Here is a 26,212-nt window from a genome sequence, read left to right as displayed (position 1 = left end):
GTTAGTGTTCAAGGCCTCAAACCTGTTCCTGAGATGATTCTTAAATTCAGGTGGTATGAAATCAAAGTCATATTTTGGCTCCTGTGGATTTGGTTTAAGTTTCCTCAGCTTCAGCTTGAATTTGCATATGAGTAATTGGTGGTATGTTCCACAATCAGCCCCCGGCCTAGTTTTGGTTAGCAGCTGAGAAATTAACCACTGCAACAACATAGAACTAACGGAAAGAGTTGAATTGTGCCAGAAATTAAGTAAAGGTGACTAGGAAATAACTACATCCTAGACATGATTTGCCAAAATAAAGCCAATTTAAAACTCCAGCAATAACAACAAAAAATATAACATAAACCTAGCAAAAGTAAAAATGAATTGTATTAAATGAAAAACTACCCGAAGTCCTCCACTTTAATATTTTCTAGTTTCTCTCTGTCCTTCCCATGCCCTTCAGAAAGCGGTTGCCTGTGGTGGAAGGGTCAGTTCGATTGTGGCATTGATTTTGGGGACTGGATGTCTTTGCTTGTTGCTGTAAATTTTCAAGAGATTTCCTCGCATCTTGGTTGCAGTGGGGTATGATTGGTCCCCACAGCTCATAGGAACCTTTGGAGGTAGAAGGCATTTTGAATTTCAGAAGTCCAGTGTTTTGAATGTCTCTTTTGGTATTTTTTGGACTGGGTCCAGCTTTCTACTTGAAGAAGTAGAGCTTTGTGGGTGATCAGTAGCATTGAGTAAATGGTACCAGCTGCCAACACACCCCTCTCGGGGGGCACATCTCTCTCCAGTCTGTTCTATTTCCCTTCAGTGTCTCACTCACTCCAAGCACAACTAAACAATAGTCAGACTTTCTCATCCATTCTCCATCACTATGATGAGGAAAAGCAGTCCTGCTGGTGATAGAATGACCCAGTGCTTAGTTACTAACCAAATGGTTGGGGGTTCAAAACCAAAAGCTGCTGGAAAGAGGACCTGATGACCAAATTCCGGAAATATTTCAGCCTAGGAAACTCCAGGGGCAGTTCTACCCTGCCCTATAGGGTTGCTGTCAAAGGGAAGCAAGTCAGTGGTGCTTAATGTTATACTGAGCAATAACATTTCTAGTGCCTCTCGTGGTGTAGTCCCTAGTGAGGTGCACTGCTGACCCAAAGGCGATGCATCTCGGGAGTTCAAATCCACTAGTGGCTCCACAGGAGAAAGCTCAGCAATCTCCTCCCATTGCCATTTACAGCCTTGGAAACCAAATTATTGTAGTTGTGTACTGTCAAGTTGGAGCAGACCCAGAGCTGACTCTCCAGCAGTTCTCAGAGGCAGTAAATACCACCTGCCCAAGCAACCACACAATGCTCTGGTTTGAATGCAGTAAGAAGGCGGAAAATAAGCTTTATAATCTTCATGGCACCATAACTATCCTGATTTGTCTTTTGACTCTTCTCCTTTCCATATCTCACTCCACCTCTCACAGCCACTTCTTCCTTCAAGATATTTAACTGTAAATGGCAATATAGAGTCATATGTTGGTATCCTAGTTTTCATCTGATCCCTTTCTGATTTTATATGGAGCTTCACTGGAGGGTCTGGGCTGACATCTGTATTGCTTGTATTTATGAAGGTGCCCAGTACATACAGCCTTCTGAAAATATGGCCTATAAGGACATATTTGGAAGCAGGAGTGGCATCCACTTCCTAAAGAACATGCCTCTGGAAATGTTATGAACGATGATAAATGTCAATAGTTATAGAAAGGCTTCAGGCCTTTTGTTCATAGCATCTATGAGTTGTGCTCAACTCGAAGGCAATCAACAACAACAAATAGAGTAAATGGAGGCAGCATGGGAGGAGAATGCCCATCTTTCTCCCTTGGAGCAGCACATGGATTCAAACAGTCTGCTTTTGGGTTGACTGTGCAGCTTCTTAACCACTGAGCCACCAGAGGGTCACTATGAATCAGAGCCAACTCTAGCAGTAAGAAGCTGCGCTGTCATCCCAAAGGCATGGTTCAGGTCCACCTGGTGCTTCACGAGAGAAGGGTGGGCAGTCTCCTCCCATGCCATTTACTGCCTCTGAAAACCCTGTGGAGGGTCAGCTATGGGTTCTTCCAACTCGATGGCAAACAACAACAACAACAGCGTAGTGACTCCAGACTTGATTGTCAGGAGCAGTAAACTCTGAACATTTTTATTGCCACCAGTTAAATTTGTGTCTTGAGCCACCTCTGTGAGAACTGAGGGCGAAAGAAGGAAAAAACTCAAACCCCAATGCCACTGATTCAATTCTGACTTCGAGGGACCCTATAGCGCAGAGCAGAACTGTCTCCCAGCCTTGGCTGTCAGCCTTTATGGAAACAGGCCTTTTCTTTCTCTGAAAACTCACTCACTGGCCGTTTTGAATTATGAGATCTTCATTTAGCAGCCGAGAGCTCAACCTCCGCACCACCAGGGATTCTTGGAAAGAAAAAAGGGAGTTCAAATGAGTGGAATGAACAGTAGCCGAGTCAGGAGCACGGCTTATCCATGATCACATATTAAACTGCACAGTAAACAAGGGTCGCTCACACCCATGGAACCGATGCGTATGCTTGCAGCGTCTGCGTGTGGATAACTGAGAGAGGACGAGTGGTGGACACGCTGCCCACGGCACCCCGCTCTCCAATCTGCTCTTTAGCAGAAGCTTCTTTTCTAAAACTTTGGATTTAAGGATCTAGAAGGTGAACTTTTAACACTGCTCAGTGATTTTCTTTCTTTCTTTTTTTTCTTTTCTGGTTTCCCAAACTGCGGCTGTGTCCTCCTGCGCTGCCAGCCCTCCTTCAGGCCTCCCTCGCTCCCCTTGAAAAGAAATACCTGCGCTTCTCATTCCTCTTCTCTTCCGGTCTTACAGAGCGGTGACTCACTAGGGCACCAATTTAATGAAATGAAATTTTCAATCATGTTTGGTTTGATTCTAGGTGATACAAATAAAGACTTGCGAATGCTTTGTAGTCAGGTTTCAAGGGAAGGAGAAAGGTGGAAAGAAGAAAGTAGGTCAAGTGTAGTATCTGGGCCATGTCTCTTCATGTGCTGCCAAGGGACAGTTAGAAAAATGGAGAAATAATGGGGCAACCAATTTTACCTTTAGAGAAAGAAATAGGTGGCACCTAGGTGCCCTGAAATTCTAGGGTGGGAAGTTCGGGAGAAACTGACCGTGTTGTGACTGTTGTGTGTCATCGAGTTGACTCTGACTCACAATGACCCTATAGGACAGAGTGGAATGGTTCCATGTGCGTTCTGGGGCTTTATGGAGAATGTACAAATCTGTCTTGAAGGAAGTACAACTAGAGTTCTCAAAGGAAGGAGAGTGAATCTTCGTTGTATTTAGTGTGGACATGTTACCCAGAGGAACCAGTCCTTTGAGAGAGACACATCATTCTGAAAAGGCAGAGGGGCAGCCACAGAGGGGAAGACCCTAACTGAGATGGGTTGACACAGTGACAATGCTCACGGTCTTTGAGCATGACAAGGATTGTGAGTATTGTGCAGGAAAGGGCAAGGCTCAGGTCTAGTGCTGGTAGAGTCCCTATGGGTCGTAGGTGACTCGATGGCACCCAACAACAGTAATCTTTATGACAGCAGATTGCCAGGTCTTCCTCTCAAGGAGCCATTGGTGGGTTCAAACCACCTACCTTTCAGATAGCAGCCAAATGGCGTACCCATTGTGCCAACTGGGCTCAGGAAATTCTGACAGTGGTACCAGTGACCTTATGCATGCTAAGCACTCTTCCTTTCATATGTACTCTTGTTCTTGCATAACTTCTGGTTGATTTTGACTCTTAGTAACCCCTTGTGATAGAGAAACTGCCCCATCATATTTTCTTGGCTATAATCTTGGCGATAATGGTTACCCATGGAAGACAGTGTTTGGTGGAGCTCCCAGATTAAAACAGGCTTGGAAGCAGGAGTGGCATCCACTTCCAAAATAGCTTGCCTCTGGAAACTCTATGAACTTAGAGAAACGATGAAAGCTATTACAAGTGTTCAGATCTTTAATTCATAGGATCGCTATGAGTCATCTACGACTCAACGACACTAAACAACAACCACAACATAATCTTTATATAAACAGGTGGTCAGTTTATTTTCCTCTCATTGAGCTTCTGGGTAGATTTGAACCACTGAATTTTTGGTTAATAACTAAGCACTTAATCTCACTGTCATGGCTCCTTTAATGTGTATATAGAGATATAGATGTAGATTTTGAAGCTCTAGCTCACATACTTTGGACACATGGCCAGGAGGGACCAGTTCTTGGAGAAGAACATTATACTTGGAAGGGTAGAGGGACAGTATAAGAGAGGAAGACTCCGGATGAGATGGATTGACACATAAACTTGGCTTATTGGGGTAGATATGTCAGAGACTGTGAGATTGGCTCATGGTAGGGCCGGGTTCAGAGCTGTTGTACGTAGGGTCACTATGAGTCACAGGTGACTCAATGGCACATAACAACATTTGTAGATGTATATTGTTGTTGTTTGTCCTCAAGTCAGAACAGACCCATAGATGATCCTCCAGCAGGTTTTCAGAAACAGTAAGTCATGGGAGGAAATTGTCCATCCTTCTCCTTCAGAGCAACTGGTGGATTTGAACTGCATGCCTTTGGGATTGTAGCATAGCTCCTTACCACTAAGCCACAAGACATATATTAATTCAGTCTCTCCAGACTCTTAGAAGTATCATTGTTGTTGCTGTTGTTATGTGCCGTCAAGTCGCTTGCGACTCATAGCAACCCTATGTACAACAGCCCTAAACTCTGCTCTGTCCTGGGCCAATCGCATTGCCTCCAACACACTCATCCTTATTACCCCAGTCACTGAATCAGTCCATCTTCTAGAGGGCCTTCCCCTCCTGCGCCTGCCCTCCACCCTCCCAAGCATGATGTCCATTATTATCATCTCCATTTCGTAGACAAGGGGATAAAAAGGCATGGAGAGTTTTAACTTGTTCTGGGTTAGATAATTTTGGAAAGATGGAAGCTGAGTCCAGGAAAGTGGCCTTCAGAGCTTCTGACTCTCATGCCAGCCTGCCTCTCAGCTATGATGATTCAGAAATTCTGTGATTTCACAAGGTTACAGATTGAGATTATTTTTTAAATCTCAGTTAGAATCAAACCACTGTGCAGCTAGAAGGATCATTATTTGTCGCGTTGGTGACAGGATGGCTTGAAAAAGGTCTCAAGGAGAATCCTAGCCTTATTCTTACCTATAACCTATCTGTGTTTACTGCATGGACAACTTACCTGAGTGTAAGTACTCGCATTTCCAGCTTCATTGTAGCCAGAACCTTGCTCTACAATTAGTTAAAACCATTTTGTGATAATGAATCTCTCTCTCTAATATGAGCACTCCAGCATCCTGACGTTATGGGCTTCCTAAATGGAATTTTTGTGCAGCATGTTACATAAATACCAGGAATCCTCAGATGGTTCTGTTTTCCTCTCCCTCCAACTATTCCCCTTCTTGTGCCTCTTTGTCTCTTCCCATTTACTGGCAGGAACGTGACAGTCAGCTACCTGACCGCAGTTTGGTGGTGGGGGCAGAAAGAAGCCTAAAAAGGCTGAAATGGTAAATTACTGTAGGATCTGGAGAAAAATAGAAGTAGAAGCATTTGTGGTTCAGATGAAAATAGCACATTTCCTTTTTGCTTGCTCTGTGGGGGTCAAAGTCCTCCAGGGATTAGAAAATAAATAAGAATTGATCCCTTATCGGTCTAAGGAAATTCTTGGACTTTGGGAACTGAAATCACAGTTTTCCCTTTGAGGACCTGGTGAAAGCATTTTTGAAGCTGCTGAAGGGAACTTCCTGGCTAGGAAATTTCGTTTTCCAAGGGTGATTTCTACAGCCCTCTTCCAAGCCCAGCCACCAGCAGCAGAGCCAGTTGGGTACGTGGCTCTCTTGTTGTCCTTACTGACCATGGCCATCTCCTCTTTCCTTGCAGGTGAGAAGCCTTACAAGTGCTCATGGGAAGGGTGTGAATGGCGTTTTGCACGAAGCGATGAACTCACAAGGCACTACAGGAAACACACAGGTGCAAAGCCCTTCAAATGCAACCACTGCGACAGGTAAAGAGGTTTTGAAGCTGCCAGAAGTGGGAAGACTGTTGGTGATGTGGGTTGGTGGCTGGACTGTCCATTGGCTGGACCATCCACTTGCCACTGGAAGTATCACAAGTCTTTTCCATAGATACGGTGGTTCTGGGAATGTCTTTGAACCAATGAGATGAGAGTACCCTCTTGCTATAGCCAAGAGAGAATATGGATCCTTGGATTCAATATGAATTTGCTTTGTACTTGAGGAGCACCAATTTTGGTGCCGGAATTGTATTAACTAGTCACTCGGATGTAAGAATTGCAAGGACAAAGTCCCTGTCCTCAAGGAGGTGACTAGAACAAATAAAAAAACAAACAAGCAAACAAAAAAAAAAGAGCCCTAACCAGTTGCCAGGGGTGTCAGAGGAGAACTGCATGCTATAGAGTTTCCTATAGCTGATTTTCAGAAGTTGATCACCAGGCATTTACTCTGAGGCAGCTCTAGATGAGCTTGAACCTTCAACTTTTGCAGCGTATAACCAAGCATGTTAACTATTGCACAACCCGGAGACTCCAAATTAATATAATGCGGGGGGGGGGGGGAATAAAAGGATAGCAAGAGCCTAGATGCTGCTTCTTCCTGATCTTTTTATTAACATCAATACCACTTTCCTTCACCCTTAATAGTATGAAAGAATAGGAAGCTTGTTTAACAGAAGAAAGGGTTAGTTACACAGCTATTCTGTTATTCAAAGGAAAGAATTCCCTTTCTTTGGGGGGTTGAGCCATTCTGTCCTCCTGGAAGACAGGTGCAAAGGTCCCAAAGATGTCAAGGCTTTGAGGACTTTTCCTATAATTCAATTTCAAACCTTCAGCATTTGAGATGGGGAGAAAGAGCTTGTAGCAACAGATACTACCCAAGTAATAGTATCTGACAGCCCTGGCATTATCAACCAATAAACCCCCAAATGGAGACTGTACAGGCCAAGGTGAAGGCAGGATTCGGTTTAGACTTAATCAAATAATGGGCTTGCATCTGAGCGTGTTATCCTTCTAATCCTATTTCTGTGTTTAAAAGGAAGCTTGAGAAAATTAACCATCTTTTTAATGCAATACTAAAGGTCTCAGTTATGATGAGAAAAATGCTTCTAATACGATAAAAGCCCCTGAAAGCCTCAGGGTTCCCCAGCTTGGCCAGCAGCTCCTGGGGTGGCAGAGGGGATGTGCAGAATGTCAGCAGAGGCCTGCCTTCGTGGGGAGGAAATGCGATCACTTTCACATCCTGCCACCCTGGCCGCAGTGCCCGCATCCCGTTCATCCCTGCCACCCTCCCCAGGTGAGCGTGCACTTGTTTGGAGGGCAGGACAGGAGTGGCATGTGTCCCACAACCATGCACAGAGTTGGCTCAGGAGCTCCAGAGATACTTAGAAAGAAGCATTTGTGTTTTCCCTTCTCCCCCCGCCCCCCACCCCTTCTTCCTGAAGAGGCTATTTTCTTCTTATCTTCATTCTTGAAGAACTAAATAAAGGCGCATGCCTCCTGGAGCTCAGAGATAACCCTCCCACCCCAGGGCTGAGGAAGGGTGCTGCATGCAGCTGTTGTCTCTCACTCCCTTGCAGCTCCGTTCAAATAGCCCAGCAACAGTTTTTACTTGTTTTCTCCCAGTCCCATTAATCTGGAAGCTCTTGATTTCTCCTGAGTCAACCAGTTGCCATGGTGTTGACTCCAACCCGATGGCTGGAACTGTGCCCCATCGGGTTGTCCGTGACGGATCTTTTGCAGATAGACTGCTAAGCCTTTCTTTTTTTTTGGGACTGTGCTCCCAGAAAGTACATTAACCATTGGTACCACCAAAACTTACTGTCATCAGGTTGGTCTCGACTCACAGCAACACTTTAGTGGGTTTCCAAGGCTGTACATCTTAATAGAAGGAAACTGTCCTTCTTCCTCCCTTTGAATTACCAAGACACCACTTTTTGGTTAACAGTACATCACCTTGTGGACTAGGCCCAGGATCCTTTATTTGACATCCTCCCTCAACTTCCACATTGAGTTCTCCTGGTTCGTTCTTCTAGTCCTGAATACTAATGCATGACATTACCCACAGTCCTTGGAGGGTGACCATTCCCCTTTTATCATTGTGGACTGACATACATCCTCTGTGAATTGTTAGTTTGCTGATGTATACAACTGTTGCTGTTGAGTCGTAGGCAACTCATAGTGACCCTATGAATTAAAGTCCTCAACACTACAGATATACTAATGGGGAATTGTGAGCATGGGAACAGGAGGACATAGGAGTTCACTGCACTTGCGACTCAATCTAAAAATAATTTTGGCTCAATATTAATTTTTTAAAAAAGGAAAAAGGAACCTCTGAAAGGTGGTAAAGATATTACTTTGAAATTGTGGACAATATATTATGAGTTATAATCATCATTACACATGAGTGAAGAGTTCTTATGGGGAAATTTCTTGAATTAATATCTTTTCAAACTCACTGATATACTGAAGATTGTACCACCTTCTAGAATAATAAGTTGAGCTACTTACATGACTGCTATGAAGAAATATTTTAAAAGAGCTAGATATTTCAGTGAAAAGACTGGAAGAGATGGGTAACTTATTACCTTTAAAAAACATTCTTCGTTAAGATATACTTTAGTGTTTAGAGTTAGAGATTTACTTAGCAATGGGTACACATTCAGTGACAGGGTGTTGTGAGTGGGACAGGTTCCTGTGGCCAAGGCCAGCACTCAGTGGAGTGTTGCAAATGAGGAATTAGACTCTCTTGTATTTCATAACACATACCTTTCCCTTCAATCAAAGCAATTGTGCTAAGAATAGAGCAGGTCTGGGTCGTGGTATCAGGAATTGGAGTAGCCCCAAACCAGATGAAAGGAAAGCCTGGAATAACTAGGGAGGTGACATTCCTTAGAAGACTTTTACCTTCAGTGGCAGGGGACACTCGACACTCATAATTCTTAGCAGGACATGCTGTTCTATTGGCCCCATATGTGTATGAGCCCAAGAAACCAACGCCTTGTGCCTTTAAACTTGGGCATTTGACGAGGCTATTTAGAGACCCATCTAGGTACTTGAAGCATGTACTGAGTCTAACTTACATTTTCATTTTGCTTATACAGTAGTTTTTAAAATGCATGAGTTCTTTTTTTCTCCAAGGTGGGGAGGATCAAGTTTCAAAACTGTTAGATGTTACATAAAAGTACATATTTCTGGATCAGTCTGGAAAAATTAGATCTGGCAACCATGGACTCATATACCCCATGGTTATAATTGACTGGAGTTAAGTAGCGATCGTGACCCATTTTCGATGGTCGTGTGGTTGCTCATCTCCCACAGTTAGCACAACTCCCTACGACTTCATCAGTGAGTTGGGAGACCCTTAGCTGCCATGTCTCGCCATGCTTGCCTTGTGGTTTCCTTTTGCAAGAAGAACTGTAGCACTTTATTCCCTTGCCTTATCAAAAGTGGAAACAGGTAGTCCAAGAACGCTTTGTGTTTCTTACACTTGGCCACTGTACTTATTTACTTTCCTACCTGGTTTCTGTAGACACTGAATTTTGTGACCCTGCGGAATGAGTTGGAGGAAAAAGTAATGAGGCGACTAGGCCATTTCCATACTACAGGTCAACTGACTGACCAGCAGCTAAAGGGGTGACCAGTCTTGGCTCAGCCTATAGAGTGTGAGATGGCTACTGGTGGTCAGTAGAACTTTGTTTCCCTTTTAATGGCCATGGTTCCACCAACTCAGTGAGTTCTAAACCAAGGGGCTGCTGTTGGGGTAGTGCATCCAAGACCTTGGGGAGCTTAGAGGAAAAGGGGTGGAAGGGAGGACATGTTGATCATACAGATGATAAGACATACCCACTAGCATTTTCTCCTTCGGCCTCCTGGAGAATTGCCGTTGGCTTTGGAAGTATTGTGCCTCCCTTAATACCCGTGTACCCGGAGTGTGTGTTTTCCATAAGCATGAGAAGTGACTACAACTAGTTCTTGTAACCTACCAATTTGAATCATCAAAGGCTTTCTTACTTAAGGTCATAACACTGCTGTATAGTTATAAAGATCCTCTGGGGATGTATTACCCTTAGATTATTATTTGATTCTGCATTTCTAGATGCTGAGTTTATCTTTCACCTTTTACTATTCCTATGTGGAGTTCAGTAAGTGTAAATTAATAAGTATAAATTAATCATGACCAAGTATCTTGCTGGTATATTGAATTTAAATAAATACCTCAATATTGAGGGACCTAGTCTAATTCTAAGCATCATATACTTCCTAGGATTTGAGTGAAGAATGATGATAGTTTGATCTAGCAGTAACTGCAGGGGTGCAGTTACATTTCATACAATGTTAAAGGTTTTATTTGTATATTTTTTTACTATTCCTCTCTCTCTTCTCCAAAAGAATATGAATAGTAGAGTCAGAGGTTTGTTCAGATATTATCAATATAACCCAAAGTCAGTGATTGGTTCTTGTTGTTGGGCATCATCAAGTCAGAAATGACCCATAGCTGGCCCTCCAGTGGCTTTCCAGAGGCAGTTAATTGCACAGGAGGAGATTGTGCATCTTTATTTCATGGGGCAGCTGGTGGATTTGAACCACGTACTTTTGCTTTAGGGAGCTCTAGTGGCCTAGTGGTAAGCAGCTGTGCTGCAATCCCAAAGGCACCAGCTGTTCCGAGGATGTAGGATGAGTAATGTCCTCCATGCGATTAACTTCCTCTGAAACCCTGAAAACCCTCTGGGGGGTACTGATGGGTTGGTTCTGACTCAAAAAGTAGACAACAATAACAACAACAAGCCTTTCATTGACAGCGCACTTCCTCACAGCTGGGCCACCAAAGATCTAGAACATATGTGTACTGAGGCCTGAGAGTTAGAATGTAACAGGACTGACTTGCTTTTCCAAATATCTCAAGGTTTCTGCCATTGACACGGTGCAGCCCTCTCATTTCTCACTTTCTATTTATGGGAGAATATCTGTGTCTTCTCTGACAGGTTTCCACCTTTCACCGGTTTTTGCTTTTGCAGGTTTTACTCTACTCTCGAAGAGAGATTAAGCATACCATTTTCATGTGAGTTCCCAGTAATTGAAGGGAACAGAAAGAGTAATTGTCCACTATCAGCGTCTCTGCTCTTCTCATTGTCTCAAAGGCTGCCCCGCTTTGGGTGGGCTGGGTTCTTGGTGCCCACCTTGTGGCTTTCTTCTTACTGCCACACCTGACCATTTATCTAAAAATAAAATTCTATTCATTTTCAGTTTGCTACAGTAACAGGTGTTGTTGTTATCTGTTGTTGTTATGTGCCATCAAGTTGCCTGCGATTCATGGCTACCCTAAGTAGATTAGCTCTGAACCTAGCCTTAGCCTGAGCCAATCTCATTGTTTCCAACAGGCCTAATCCCATTTCTCCAGTCGCTGAGTCAATTCATCTCATCCTGGGTCTTCCTCTCTCTCTCTCACTCTCCTGCATTGTCCTTCTACCCTTCCAAGCATGATGTCCTTTTCCAAGGATTAGTTCCTCCTGTCCACATGTTCAAAGTATCTGAGACAGAGCTTTAAAATCCTTGCCTCCAAGGAGCAGCCTGATTTCACCCTCTCCAGGACAGACCTGTTTGTTCTCCTAGCAGTCCACAATATGTTCAACACTCTTCTCCAGCACCACAGCTCAAAAACATTGAGCCTTCTTCTATCATCCTTAGTTATTGTCCGGCTCTCAGAAACATAGCAAATAATTGCAAAAACCATGGCCTGTGCCAGGCACCCCTTAGTCTCCAGACTGACATTGTTGCCCTTTAGTACTCTAGACAGGTCCCTGACAGCAGACTTTCTAAATGCAATTAGTCTTTTGATTTCCTGACTGCTGGTGGCAAGAGTGTTGATTATGGAACCAAGCAAGCTAAAGTTATTAACAGTCTCAATCTCTTCTCCATTTATAATGAAGCTGCTAATTGGCTCAATGGTGAGAATCTTTGTTTTCTTGATGTTGAGCTTCAATTCAAGGACTACAGTCCTTGACCTTCAGCAGCAATCACTTCATGTCCTCCTCAGTTTCAGCAAGCAAGATTGTGTCATCTGCAGGTTGTTCATGAGTCTTCCTCCAACCCTCAAGCCACATTCCTCCTCATAAAGTTCAGCTTTCCAAATGATCTGTTCTGCACACAGATTGAAAAGCTACGGTGATAAAATGCATCCCTGATGTACTCTTTTCCTGATTCTGAACCATGCAGTGTTTCCCTGCTCTGTTCTGATTATGGCTTCCTGGTCCAAGGATAAATTCCTCTTGAGCACAATTAAGTGTTCTGGGATCCTTGTTCTTCTTAAGGTTAGCCACAATATGCTTTGATCCACACAGTCAAATGCTATTATTTTCTTAGCAGTCTGTGGGCTAGAATTCCATCCTGGGTTTTGCTGAGCTAAAGTCAAGGTTTAAAGTCAAGGCCCTTGCCCCTTCCTGGAGGCCTGAGGGCACAGTCCTTTTCTTGCCCTTTCCAGCTTCCAGAGCCTACCTGCATTCCTCTTCTGGTGGTTCTCTTCCTGTATCCTCAAAAATAGAAGTTTTAGGCCAAGTCCTTTCAACACTGCTGTTTCTCTCTGGGATCTTTGCAGGCTTAATAGTAAGGGGCTGAGCTGCCAGTGCAAAGTCTGCGGTTTGAATCCACCAGCTGCTCTGTAGGAGAAGGATGGCCAATCTCCTCTCGTGCAATTAGCCATCTCTGAAAACGAGCTGTAGGGTCAGCTCTGGGTTCTCTGGTGGTGCACGCTGCTAACATAAAGGCCACGCCTCCTTGATGATTGAAATCCACCACCAACTTCTCTGCAAGAAGATGAGCAGCCTCTTCCCAAGTGATTTCCAGCCTCAGAAAACCAGCAGATCGTCTAGATGAGTTGGTTCCAACAGCACAGTAAAAAGAAGTGGAGAATCTCTATTTGAATTCCTCCTTCTTTTTGTGATTGCATTATGTTCACTGTGGCATTCCAGAATAATGAACTTACCTTCCGATCCTTTCTTAATAGGTGATTTTGTATGTTATAGCTCGATTCTGACCCTCCGCAGCCATATACAGCAGAAGACTCCCCTCCAGGGTGTCCTGGACGACAGTCTTAACAGGGACAGACTGTCAGATCTTGTCTCCCATGGGATGACGGATGGGTTCAAACCACCAACTTTTCATTTAGCCTCAGAGGACTTAAATGCTGTGCTAACAGGGCTCTGTCTGCAGCCTCAGTTCCTCTCTGTGTGTAACCTAGCATATCCAAGGTAACTGGGGTTAGGACACTAGCATTTTGAAGAGCTAAAATCTCCCTCATCCACACACCTCCTAAAATTGACAGCTCAGCTTTCGCCTTCTTTCAGCCTATAAAGCATGTGTGGTTGAGAGCTCGAGCTCTTGAGTGACCTGTCAAGGTCACTAGATGCCACTGAGTCAACCTAGGCTCAGTGCAATCCCATATATTCCAGGACAGCCTTGTACTCCATGGAGCTGTCAACAGCTGGGATGCTTTTTTGGAAGGAAATCATCAGGGCATCTCTAAGTGGACTTGAACCTCTCACCTTTTTGTTAGCAACCTAGCACCAAAAGAATTTACACCACCCTCAGACTCTGGATCCATATCATTATGCTAGTGACAGGGGTCAGACGATTAGGAGACATATTTCACTGGGAAACTCTGCAGTCAGGGACTTCTCTAAATTATTGAGGAGCTATGATATTAGTTTGGGGATTAAGGTGCACCTGATTCAGGCAATGGTCTTTTCAGTCACTTGCTATGTATTTGAGAGTTGGACAATGAATCAGGATGACAGAAGAAAATTGATGCTTTTGAGTTGTGGTGTTGGAGGAGAGTACTCACGGACTGCCAAAAAATACCCCAAATATATGTCTTGGAAAAGGTGAAGACAGAGTGCTCCTTGGAGGCAAAATAAGACAGAGTTCAGATATGCCATTCATAGGGTGTCTATGAGTTGTACACAACTCAATAACACCTAACAACAACAACAGGACTCTGGAATCAGACTGTTGTGGGGTGCTGTCAAGTTGGAGCCAACCCTGCAGTGGGATTTCAGAGGTAGTAAATTGCATAGGGGAGATTTCCCATCTTTCTCCCATTGAGCAGCTAGTGGATTTGAACCACGTACCTTATGTTTGGCCATGCAGTTCCTTATTGCTAAGCACCAGAGCTCCCTTGGAGTCAGACTACTGGGTTCACATCTTGACTTAACCTTTTTTCCCTGCTGAATATGACCATAAGGTAGTGTGGATAAGAAGAAAAACCTACATTTGAGATTCCTATAAAGATGTTAACTTTAAAAATGGAATGCCTGAAACAAAGACACAAAACCAAACATTTCCCAACTAGGATACTCTTTCTTCTTTCCCTAGACTGTTGGGATGAAGGAAGGGAGAACAGAAAGTGAGGCAGGGAAGTGAGGAGAAAGGACAGGAGGAGGGAGTACAGAGAGGGGGAGAGAAGAGGACAGCCTGTGATTCTGAACTGTGTTCCTGGACAGGGCAGTTAAGTGAGTTCAGTGCTGAGTTCCCGGCAGGCTGCACTGCTGCTTGTGTGTACCGGTAACATCAAGTACTTGCTTTTAAGGAAAATTTATCACTGTTTTATAGCAAATCAAATGTCCTTTAAAGAGAACGCGAAAGGATTTTCCAAATATGGCACTACCAAATCAGTGCCTGAAATAAGTGGGCATCATTGCAGTTGTTTCTATTCAATTTATTTCTTGGGCTGGACTGTTTTGTGCTGCATTTTCCTGTTCTTGTGTGTTTTACATTTCACCTTTGCTCTGCTTCATTCATTTCCTTCAGAGTCAATCCTACATGGGCATTTACTTAAGAAAACAGGGTGTGGAGAATGTTGGGTCAAGGGGAAGGGTGGGATTTATGTTTGTTTAAGTGTGAACAGACACAGGAAAATTCTGTACCAAACAGGAACCCTTGCTAACCTGGACAGGGCAGCCTGCTAATGTCCTCACAGGGCTCAAGCGTGTCTGGAAACTTTCTCAAAGGTAGGAAGTTGGCCCATCTTGGGGGAAGAATCCAGAAGCAAAGTGCACACCAAGAACTAAAAACAATTGTATTAGTTACCTGCTGACTTGATAGACAAAACAGAACCGTGACTATGGTGATATGCGGATGCCCATTCTATGAGTTATATGATACACATACACACATAGATGTGAATATTTGAATACTTAACCATTGAGAGCTGGGCATTATGGGGTAATGTAGAGATAACACTAGCACAGTACTTGCACACTGCAACACTTTCAGTTAATATGAGCCCCTCATCCATTCTTTTTCTTGACTTGAATATAGTGCCTATGTTGTTGTTGCTGCAGCTGTTATGTGTCATTGAGTGAAGTGCAACTCAAAGTCAAGTACAACCCTGTGAACAGATTTGATCCCTGTCCTATCCTGTGCCATCCCCATCATCTCTGACACACTTGAGCCCATTGCTATAGTCACTGTGTCAATCCATCTCACTGAGGGTCTTCCTCTCCCTTGCTGACCCTGCACTTTTCCAAGCTAGAGTACTATGGGCAGCACTTCTGGGTTTTCATTGTAGAGGTCAAGACTGTGGTCTGGATGTTGAAACTCTAAAGTCTATCTTCAATGGCACATTCTTTATTGTCCTGGTAGTATAGTCTGTAAGGAGTTGCGATACTAATTAAAAAGTGGATCCTCTCTGTGGGTTTGAATCCACCAATAGCTCTTCAGGGGCAAGATAGGCAATTTCCTTCCAAGGGATATGCAGCCTTCCAAAAACTTACTGAAGGGTGAGCTATGAGTTGATGTGGAGTCTATGGCAATGTGAGTTTGAGTGTTATTTACAGTGATGATGCGTGCAGTTTTATATTCATCTCTCCTTGAATGATGACGATAATAATAACAATAACAATAATAAACGTTGACTAGCATTTTACTATGTGAAATTTTACTGAGAAGGCATAAATGGGATAATATGGTCAGACTCACACAACTCTTGGAAGAGCTGGGATTTGAACCCAGGAGGTCTGACACCTGAGCTGATCTTCCCTCTAGTGTTGTTTATCCATACACATGTAGCATCCATCTTTACGGTAGGATGGAACAAACAAATAAGGGCTGGGCTACTAACTGTATGATCAGTGGTTCAAACTCAACCAGAAGCACCTCAGAAGAAAAGGTCAACAATCTTCTTACAAAATGACACAGCTCTGGCGCCACAGTTCACTTCTACTCTGAAACCCACGGGGTCTCCGTGAATACATAAACTAAGCAAGAAGAATTGGTTTCCTTTTTCATTTGGGATTGTTTTCTATGGAGTGATGGCAGTTGAGTTCTTTCACTTTAATCTTTCTGACATCTTGTTGTTTCTACTTCCTAGGTGTTTTTCCAGGTCTGACCACCTTGCCCTCCATATGAAGAGACATATCTAAAACCAGAAGGAAGGCTAGAGTTGCCATGGCACCGGCTGTTGTCTGAAAGAAATGCCGTGAGGCAGGGGGCTGGACTTCAGGCGAGGAGAAGATGCCTCGCAGAAGAAAGCCCTCACCTATACACCTCTGTGTACACACACACACACACAACACACACACACTCACACAAAGACACACGCACATTCACACACACTGTCATGCACTCAACTATATTTAAAATATATACATCTATTCTTTATGCCTTGCCCTAGCCAGATGGTAGAAGACGAAGAAGGAAACCGGGTGAACTCAGCAAGGCAGACTGGCTGCTTACTTCAGCACTATTGGAATTATGTCCCGCTGTTGCCAATGGAAAGCAAAGAAAATAGAAGTGACGTCTCTGCGGGTGGACGGCAGTAAGAGGGGTTCATGTAACCCACTTCTCAGTGCAACTTGATGGGAGAACACAACGTCTTAAAGTTGCATATGTGTCGCACTATTAATGTTCGTTTTTAAATAGTTGGGGGAAATGACCTAGAAAACCAAATTGCAGTTTGGTAGCCAAAATGAACGCTTGGTTTATTTGTCCTTTGTGTGTGAAAAAAAAAGACAAAAAACAAAACAAAGTCCTACTATCCTGTGCGTCAGACTCCCTCACAGGACTCTTGATCGGTTTCGGTTCTTCTCAGCACTGTTGAGATCTTTCCACTCAATCCCAGCGGCCTTAGCGGCGGCAGACCCTGGAACACCACCTTACACCTTTCTGGCCTGCATTTCTCTAGACTTCACTCTCCAGGGAGGAGTTTCCTTTTCTTACTTTTTTGACTCTTGCACACCATATGCACTAGGGATTCCGGAAACTTCTAGCATGACTGCAAAGTGGCCAAGAGAATAAAGTCCTTGATGATAAATCACATTATATCCCTTGAGCCTCACCTTATTGCCAGTGCTAGATTTTTTCTTTTTAATCTCTGTTTTTTGCTAATGAAAACTTGAAAAGCTTATTTGGAAGCTTAAACGTTTTATCTTTTCTCCATGGACTAATCCTCTCCAGGACTCTCTCTCTCTCGGCACCTGGATGCCCAGCTCTCGAAGCAGCCAATCAGATGGGACATCGCAGTTCCCTCATCCTCCTTGAGGCCTAATGACCTCAGCTCGTAGTGATCAACCACTGTGTCGTGTGTCATTGCTACCCCAAACCAGTTACAGCATAGATGTCGCTTGTCTCTAAAGGCAGCTGCATATTCAAACTGACTTTGGGTTATGACCTGACAAAAAGCCAAAAACCCCACTCTTTCCAGGAGTGGGGAAAATGGAGGATGCCTCCCAAGTCCAGGGGCTTCACAAAACATCACCCTATCTTCCTCTCTCCTACCCACTAAGCTCATAGAACCCCACTTGTTAGAATCCACATCTCAAAGTGTCATGGTGGGAATGAAGGGCTGGCGTCTGTGGAAAGGGTGGCAGTGTTTCTCCTGCGATGTGGTGAACTGGAGAGGCCTGTGTCTAAATTGTTTGGCTCGGTCCACCATGACTTGTGACTCAGAACACTCAGAATCAACAGAGGCCTCATATTTACCTGGCAAGCTGACTCCAAGGGCGTTGCCATTCCTCACGTTTCATCCCACACTCACCCAACCCGGTATCGGTATCTATCTACCCGCATTCTTCGCTAGCTGGCACTGGCCTCAACTCCAAAGACTGCCTTTAGGACCATTCAATGGCCTATGCAAGCAAGCGGGGTGGTTATTAGGACAGATTGTATATTTTGTATATTCTGGTGACCATCCCTTCAAGAAAAGTCTAGAAAATGAAAGATGGCATTTGGTCCACTCGCGGTTGCTGCTCCTTCATCCCAGCTGGCTTCCTCTCCTGCCCTCCTTTGACTGTTTGACTCATTGACTGTTAAAACACCACCCCATGCATATTAGGGATGCAAAACGGAAGTCTTTAAGAGGAAACCACAATACAAGAAACACAGACCTGTGTTATGACAGCCACCTTCACGATCCTTGGCATTTGGTTTCTCTACTTTCTGCAACCTTTGGTTTCTCTGAAGTGTTGAAATGAACTCGCCTGAGGGTAAAGGAGCCTGTTTGCCATCAATGCTGTAGCTGCCGATGGGACACTTGGGGCATTTTGAGGTCTGGCCCTTTAGAATTTCCTTTCTCGGTTTTCTTTTGTCAGTTTAGACCAAAAAAACCACAAAAATAAACAGGAAAAAAAAATAAAAACACCCCTACAACCAACACCCACCCTAAAATACACACACACATCAAACCTGTCCATTTGCCAGAGGCAATGATGTATATGTTAGTTGGAGGGTATTAAAAGAAAATCAGTTTTATTCCAAAGATTAAAAACTAGAGCTGACTTAGAAATAATTTCTGGAGCACTGCTTGCTGACAATCTTAAAGTTTTTGAGTGCATTTTTCTGGCCAGTCCATCAGGGCGTCCCATGGGATTATATTTTGAATGTGTGGTACATCCTTTCTGGATGAAGGATATGGGAGGGACCTCGAACCTCAGCCGTATTCCACTGTAGCACCTCCAGTCAGTGCACTAGATGAAACTTTAGACCACCTAGATTTTGTTGGTCCCTGCATTTTCCTTTGTGTAGCAGCCTCTAGCATGGATGCACGCACACATCAGTGATGGCCTTAGCCATGACTGGCAAGACTTACAAATGTTCTCTCCCAAGCTGGAGCTGCTCTTGCCTCTCAGAATGCTATTATTAAGGGTTTATAATACTTCATTTAATTTTTTTGAACTGACCAATGCAAGGCTCTATTAAAACAGAAAGGGTGGTTTTTTTGTTTGTTTGTTTGTTCATTTTGTTTTGTTTTAAAGGGGTAGAGGGGGAAGGGGCAATGCAAAAGAGGAATCATTGGCTGTCTGCTCTGTCTTCTCCTCTGGGATCTGGACAAGATCTCATTTGAATGTGGCAGAACAAAGGCCCTTTGGTCTTCTCAGTGTCTGAAATGTTTGGTAACTTCTTTCTCTTTTGTATCAGTGAGGTCTTTTGTAATCTGCCCCTGGCCTTCTTCAGCTCTGGGGGTGGGATGGGGGTGGGGGGGGGCAACCGATGGTGGTGCTTGCTGGCTTTTGAGTCACTTGTTGACTGTGAGACTCGGCCTGAGAATTTGGTGGGTGCTAAGTGAATGGCTTTGAAATGGTTTTTCTCTAGCCTGGACTGACACCTGTGAGTGATAACCAGTCCTAACTAAAGCTCTTCCCTGTTTGGAAAAGGATTTGGGATACAAATGGTGTCATCTCTGAGACAGCAGAAGTTGTGGGTAACAGCCTGCTCTGGAGGGACCAGGGCTTTCCATGAAGAAACCTAAGGACGTTTTGTTCCCTGAAGGACTGGTTATTGGAAACAGTGCTTTCATGGACATCAGAAACCCGAGCCCCTTTCTCGTTTAAGTTGTTACCTCCTAACGTTTCAGGGGATCCGAATTGGAAAGGAACGTCCTGGCACAGTGCTGCCTGTGGTTGTCTTCTCAAGCACGTTTTTACTCCAGGGTTAAGAGTTCCATGTGTCTGAAAAGAATGTTTCTAAGCCATTGACAGTTTTGTTTCTTTCAAGTCCACCCTCCCTTTTTTTTTTTTTTCTCTTACCACATGGCTGTAAGTCAAAGTCGTGGAAACCTGAAATTAAATGCTGCTCGGAGCTACTGGCCTCCTGCCCCACTCACAGTTAATTGGCCCCACTTAATGCCTGGTGGTGATAAGTATTATATCCAGAAAAAGAGATGTTTGGATTCCATGACAAAGCTGCATTTTATGATATATTCGAGACCCCAAAATGGACTTAATCCTGACCATTTTCTGCTCTCCACACTGTCCCTTGCAAAGCCCTTCATCTCTCCTCTCGATGCCCTTCCTTCCCCTCCACCTTCTGTGTCCTTCTTACATCTTTGATTGCCTGATTATAACAGGGTAAAAAAGACAGCCAACCTCATGCATGATTAGCAGAATTGATTCTTATCTTTTAAAAAAATCTTCTTTGAATCTAGAAGGCAAAGAAGATTTCTTGAAGGACTTTAGTTTGGGATGAACTTCCAGATTATCCATGTCTGTTTGTACCGAAGGAGAAATAAGTAAGACTTTCAGGTGATCCATCTAACATCTAAAACACTCTGCCTGTAGCCCCCATTCCTGAATTCTGTGGCAAAGACAAAAGAAATAGCTTTGTTTAAATGACAAGAATAGCAAAGCCTGGCAATTAGTTTTAATGGTTGGTTTAAAATTATTTTCTCTGTGGAAGTCACTTGATAGAAATATAAAGTATAATGGAAAGTACTTTGGTCTTCTGTTTTGCATGAGTTGGTTTTAGGAGAAGGAAAAAGAAGTTAGGAAAAGTTAGAGAGGTGTTGCATCCCATTGTTAACTAGAAAGATTAGGTTTGTCGTTTCTTTCTGTTTTAAATTGTGTGAGGATCAGCGTTTCTGGCCTCAACTTTTGCACCCAGATCTTTGCCAAAGTGAAAAATTCAGTAAGTAGAAGCTGGTTGAAATGTACTTGTGGAAGCTTTCCCCTGCATTTCTTGCAAGTGGCCACCTGCTGAGTGCGGGGTTAGGGCTGAATTCTGGGTGTCTGGATTTAATTTCGGTAAACATGGTGATATCTCAGTTTGAGAACCAGAGGGGCTGGCATGGGTACGCATTGAAGCCTCTTTGATGGCCTATTTTCCTCAGTGAGGATCTTTGGGAATACTTGAGATGGAACAACAAATGTGTCCAAGGAAGCAAAACCACTTGTAAATAATGTGACATCCCATGACTAAACTGCCTGAGGCTTCAGGATTTTCTCTTGTGCTTTTAATGCTTTCTTAAACTCTCCTCTGTTGGTTTCTATGGATCCAGGAAAAGGGGGGACAAGCTGCAATTCAACTTCTTCCGTGCGTCCTTCCAATAATAGTACTGTATTCTTCAGGTGTTTTGCATCTATACCTATAGTCCTCGGGAAACAGGTATTAAAGAGAGAAATCCTAGGCTGTCAATTCACCAGTATCCCAGGCAAGATACTCTTCCAACAGGGCTCCCTCTCCGTGGCAATGAGGGAAGGTTGATATGTTTTTTTGTTGGGGACTGTTCGTACAATTTCTTTTTTCCGATTGTGAGCTTTGGAATCGTAAATTTCTTTGACTCCAGCTTCTGTCTACTGCCATACAATGGACCCCACGTCAGAATAATGAGGGTGGTATGGAGACACACCTAGACATGTGTGCGTCTGTACCGATTGTACCTTCACAGAAGGAAAAAAAGGCTGCTGACGTCGAACAGGAGTAGCCACCAGTGCCTAATATCTATTGGGGGGAATGGATGCGTAGTGTTGCCAGGACATTGAGACCACATTGGGAGTTCCACGTGGAGGAGGAGGGGCAGGGAGGAAGAGGGAGGGCATCCCAGGCCTTTGGATTGGAGGTAGAGTGAGTGATGCCTGCATATTTAGGTGTGAAAGGCTTTGGAGATCATTGGCTGGTTCTCAACATTCTCCCCCCCCCCTTTTCCTTCCCAGCATGCATTTCCTATCCAAACTCAGATTTGGTTTAATTTCCTTATCTTTCACTTCTGCTTCATTCCAAGGAGGAAAAATGCACCTGGTATGGCCAAGATCTCCTTTCTCACATAGAGGCAAAAAGAAATGTTTGATGTTCTTGAAACGTCCTCTTCTCCTCTTCGTTACATAGTCCCCTTCCCTGGGCTCCTGCACATCCTTTGTCACCTCCTCCCACCCCCACCACCCAGCGTCCTCGTCACCACAATTTTTTGTGTGTGTTTTGGTTTTGTTCTGTTTTCAACTCTGTTATCCTCATAACAGTTGCTTGAAGAAATTTAATTTTTTGCACTATACATTTCCTTTTTTTGCCAGATGTGTCTAAAAGTGTGCTTTGGAGAGATCTACTCCCATCCTCCTCCCGCCCCTCCCTCCCCCTGGTCACATTCTCAGGCCTTCTCTGGTATTTATAATATATCACAGAAGTACCCAGTCTTATAGCCCTCGGTTATGCCTTTTTTTGACATTTTATTTTTTTTAAGCTTTTTATATATATATATATAAATATATATAAATATATTACTTTGTCAAGTTTTTTTGCTGTACAAAAGTCTTAAGATTTAAAACTATTATTTGTATTATATGATGGTGGTATGTTAATGTTACAAAATTATTAATGAAGAAAAAAATTTATTTTTGTTACTGGTCTGTTTCATAATTCTTTTTTAAATTGGTATATTGTAAGATATCTATGCAAAAAATGTTATGTGACGCATTTTTATTTAAGAATGTAATATGTGTAATAAACAGTAGAATGTGTTTGGTCTTGGAATGCCTTACTACAATCGCTCCTTAGGGTATCGCACTGTGGGTAGGGGTGGGGAGCAAGCCCAAAGAGTCAACAAATGGGTCCTGATCTACTGGATGAGCATTTTCTTTCTCGGACACCAGGAGGCTAAGGTTGTATTCCATAATCATCTTGGCTTCAGAGGCAGCTGCCTGGCTGTGGGTTGTGTGGTTGTGTATTTTACGGTTTCAGTGAGGTAGTTGACACTGAGTAGAAAGGGTTACTGGAGACGGTTGATTTCTGACAGGGGAGGAAGGGCACAGGTGGGTGATGGTTATGTTAGACTGAGGTGGATTGTGGAATGGCGTTTGCTCAGTGAGTGAGGAAAGGCTCATTGAGAGCAGTGCCTTTGGTGAGAGAAGGTGTCAGCAGGTTCTGGGATGGTGTTAATAGGAGGGTGTTTGGGAAGAATAATTTGAAGCAGGTGGTGGAGGACAGAAGAGGGAGGCAGGTTGGAGGGAATGACTTGGGTGGTGGCTGGAGGTAGTAAATGAGCAGGAGGTGGTTCTAACAGAGCAGGGAGGAACAGCTGATGAGAAACAGAGTAGTGAGTGGCTGTGCATACTACCTCAGAGCTAGAGCGAAGACAAGTGCTCCAGATATGGAGAAAAGAGATAAAAGGTCAATTCTCGAAATGGAAAAGCTCCATTAAACGTCCCTAAAATCTCTTCCACAGGAAACTTCCAGAACAAAACATCCAAGTAAGAAGGAAAGTAGAAAATCCAAAAATGAGTGAGTCCCTGAGAATAGTGGGGTCATTAGCTCAACAATCAGAATTCAAATCCTTTGTCATTGATTTAGAACCAACTCATAGCTGGCATTCCATTGGGTTTCTGGCGCTGTAAATCACGTGGAAGGAGATTGCCTAGCTTCCTCCTGTGAAGCAGCTGGTGGATTTGACCCTCCAGTGAGGCATTAACTGTATAGGAACCACAATAAACACACTGATCAACTGCCTGTGCCTAGTACTGCTACCCTTTGGATCTTAAAGGAGCAGCAGATACAGGGGTGCGTGCCTTCTAAGTGAGTTAGCAAATAAATTTGGCAAGAGACTTAATGGGTTTGCCCATTAAAAGCTATCACTCTAATAGCTCGACTAGCCACATCTGCGCAAGAATGTTAGGATCTCTGAACGGGCAGGCAGGGGAAAGAGGAGTTGCAGTGGGTTTGGAAAGGAATCTGAGTGTGTCCACAGCTTAAGGAAACAAAAAGTGAAGGGAACAAGAGTTGCTGCCAGTGCCAATAACAGTGTATTTGACAATTGCAAATATCAGCTGCCTCATCATCTGAGTGGACAAGTGGGCCCATGATCCTGTGAGGCCCACAGACCTGCTATCTAGTCCCTGATCATTACATAGACTTGGGGCTAGATGACTGATTTAAATTGTACAACTAAAATAATTTCACCTAGAAATTTCTCTCAGTGATGAAGGATAAGATAAATATTATTTCATTGCATTGTCACTTAAAACAAAGCATATTTTTTCTGTGTTCCTGGCTTGTAGAAGGCTGACAAATTGGAAATTTTAGGTGGCGTCAATCTGAACGGTGCTGAAATCTGAAGAAGAGAGAATGGTAAGTTTAGTCTATTTGGCATAAGAAATGAAGACAGTTGGCATAAGTAAGTATTCCAGAAGCCTAGAGCATCTATATTTGGAGACATATATTTTGCTTCAGATATGTCTAAAAATACTTTGCCCATTTTACAACCTTTTTTTGAGTATCTCTTTAGGGTGACTTCAGACTGTGGTGTTGCTTGCCCTCTGTGAAATGACCGTCACTTTTTATGGGTTGACAGTTTTCTCTGCTGTGGCTTTCTCATTTAGAAGTTGCTAGGTCTTTATATATCATTTCCTAGGGGTGTTTTTCTCCTTGCCATGAAACAAATTAGATAAGTAAGGTTGGTAAGTTGGTGAGTGTGAAAATACCTACCATTTGAAGTCAACAAGCAGTTGTCTGAGAGTGTAGACTGGATATTTTAGGGGAGAGAGGAAAGTACATAAACTTTTGTAATCTGAGGCTGCTTATCCAACTGGCCATATAGAGCTAATGGGAAGGAGGCTCCTAACAAAGTAGTAGAAGTTGTTGTTGTTGTTGTTGTTTTTATGTATTGTTGAGTCACCTGCAACTTGTAGCAACCCTGTGTTCAACTGCTCTGAAGCCTGCCTTATCCTGAGCCAGTCAGTGGACTGGTAAATAACTTAGTGTTTCTAGCTCATTGTCCACTTGTTACAGGTTTAGAAGAGAAGATGGTTTAAATTTCTGGCTGAGACAAGATTTCAAGATTACTGGTAAGTAATATTGTTATGAGTTACCCTGATGAGTCAATGAATGATAATGTCTCTAATGTTGTTATGCGCTGTTAAGTATGCCTTTGCAACTCCTAAGTCACTAGTCTACCAGGGCTCTATTTCTCTAGTTACTGTTGTTAGTTGCCATTGAGCCAAGTACATTTTAATAGGGACCTTATGAAGAACAAATCTAAACCCTGTCCTATATTATACCATCCTCACAATCTCTCGCACACTCAAATCCATTGCTGCAGCCACTGTGTCAGTTCACCTGGTCGAGAGTCTTCCTCTCTTTTGCAGTCCCCTCACCTTCACAAGCATGATGTCCTTCTCCAAGGAGTAACCTTTCCTAGCCGCATTCCCAAAGTATGTGGGATGAAGTTTTGCCATCCTTGCCTCCACAAAGTACTGTGGCTTCACCTTCTCCAACACATATGTTTGTTCTTTGGCAGTCCATGGGATAGTCAGTACTCTCCACCAGCACCACAACTCAATGGCATCAATTCTTCTGTCATCCGTATTCATTGTTCACCTCTCAGATGCACAGCAAGAGATTGGAAAGATTGGTCTGAATCAAGTGCACCTTAATCCTCAAACTGATACTATTGTTCCTCAATAATTCAGAGAGGTCCCTAACTGCAGGCTTTCCCAGCGCAATATGTTCCCTGATCTACTGACTACTGGTACCAAGTATTGTTTCTCTGAGAGTTAAAATTTAATCAGAGCTCCTAAAAGCTAATGTTGATTGGTTTGAACTTAATTTATTATGGTTTGAACTTAATTTATTATGTTTCTGAAATTCTGCTTGATCTTCATATAGTTACAGCCATGTTATACTTATATATGGGAAACTCTGGTGGCCTCATCCATAGGGAGTTGAACTGCTAGGTGAGAGTCTTAATCTCTCTGATACGTTCACTCTACTAGTCATCCCATGGGAGAAATTGTGTGATCTCTCATACAATTTATAGCTTTAAAAATCCAATGAAGGGTTAGCTAAAGACTAAGGCAAAAAAGAATGAGACTTATGTTTGTGTAAGTTTTTTGTTCACCAAGACTGTCTGGTTGTTTTTGTTAGGTGCCAT

General features: G+C 43.3%; 1 protein-coding gene across 2 annotated transcripts in view; it reads left to right on the top strand.

Annotated features, from left to right (window-relative positions):
• KLF7 (Kruppel-like factor 7 (ubiquitous)) overlaps positions 1-18,689 on the top strand; it is a 126,917-nt gene extending 108,228 nt beyond the window's left edge. The window contains exons 3-4 of one of the 2 annotated variants that reach the window (XM_006889122.1): positions 5,958-6,081; positions 16,457-18,689. In XM_006889122.1, the coding sequence (XP_006889184.1) occupies positions 5,958-6,081; positions 16,457-16,508 (176 nt within the window). In that variant the 3' untranslated portion in view covers positions 16,509-18,689. The remainder of the gene's footprint in view (positions 1-5,957; positions 6,082-16,456) is intronic. The other variant, XM_006889123.1, reaches the window with a different exon arrangement.
• Positions 18,690-26,212: the final 7,523 nt, after the last annotated feature.

Source organism: Elephantulus edwardii, unplaced genomic scaffold (assembly GCF_000299155.1).
Source record: "Elephantulus edwardii isolate Elephantulus edwardi_28Jun2011 unplaced genomic scaffold, EleEdw1.0 scaffold00075, whole genome shotgun sequence".
Lineage (NCBI taxonomy): Eukaryota > Metazoa > Chordata > Mammalia > Macroscelidea > Macroscelididae > Elephantulus > Elephantulus edwardii.
Note: the sequence above shows the minus strand (reverse complement) of the source record. Positions and strands in the feature narration are given on the sequence as shown.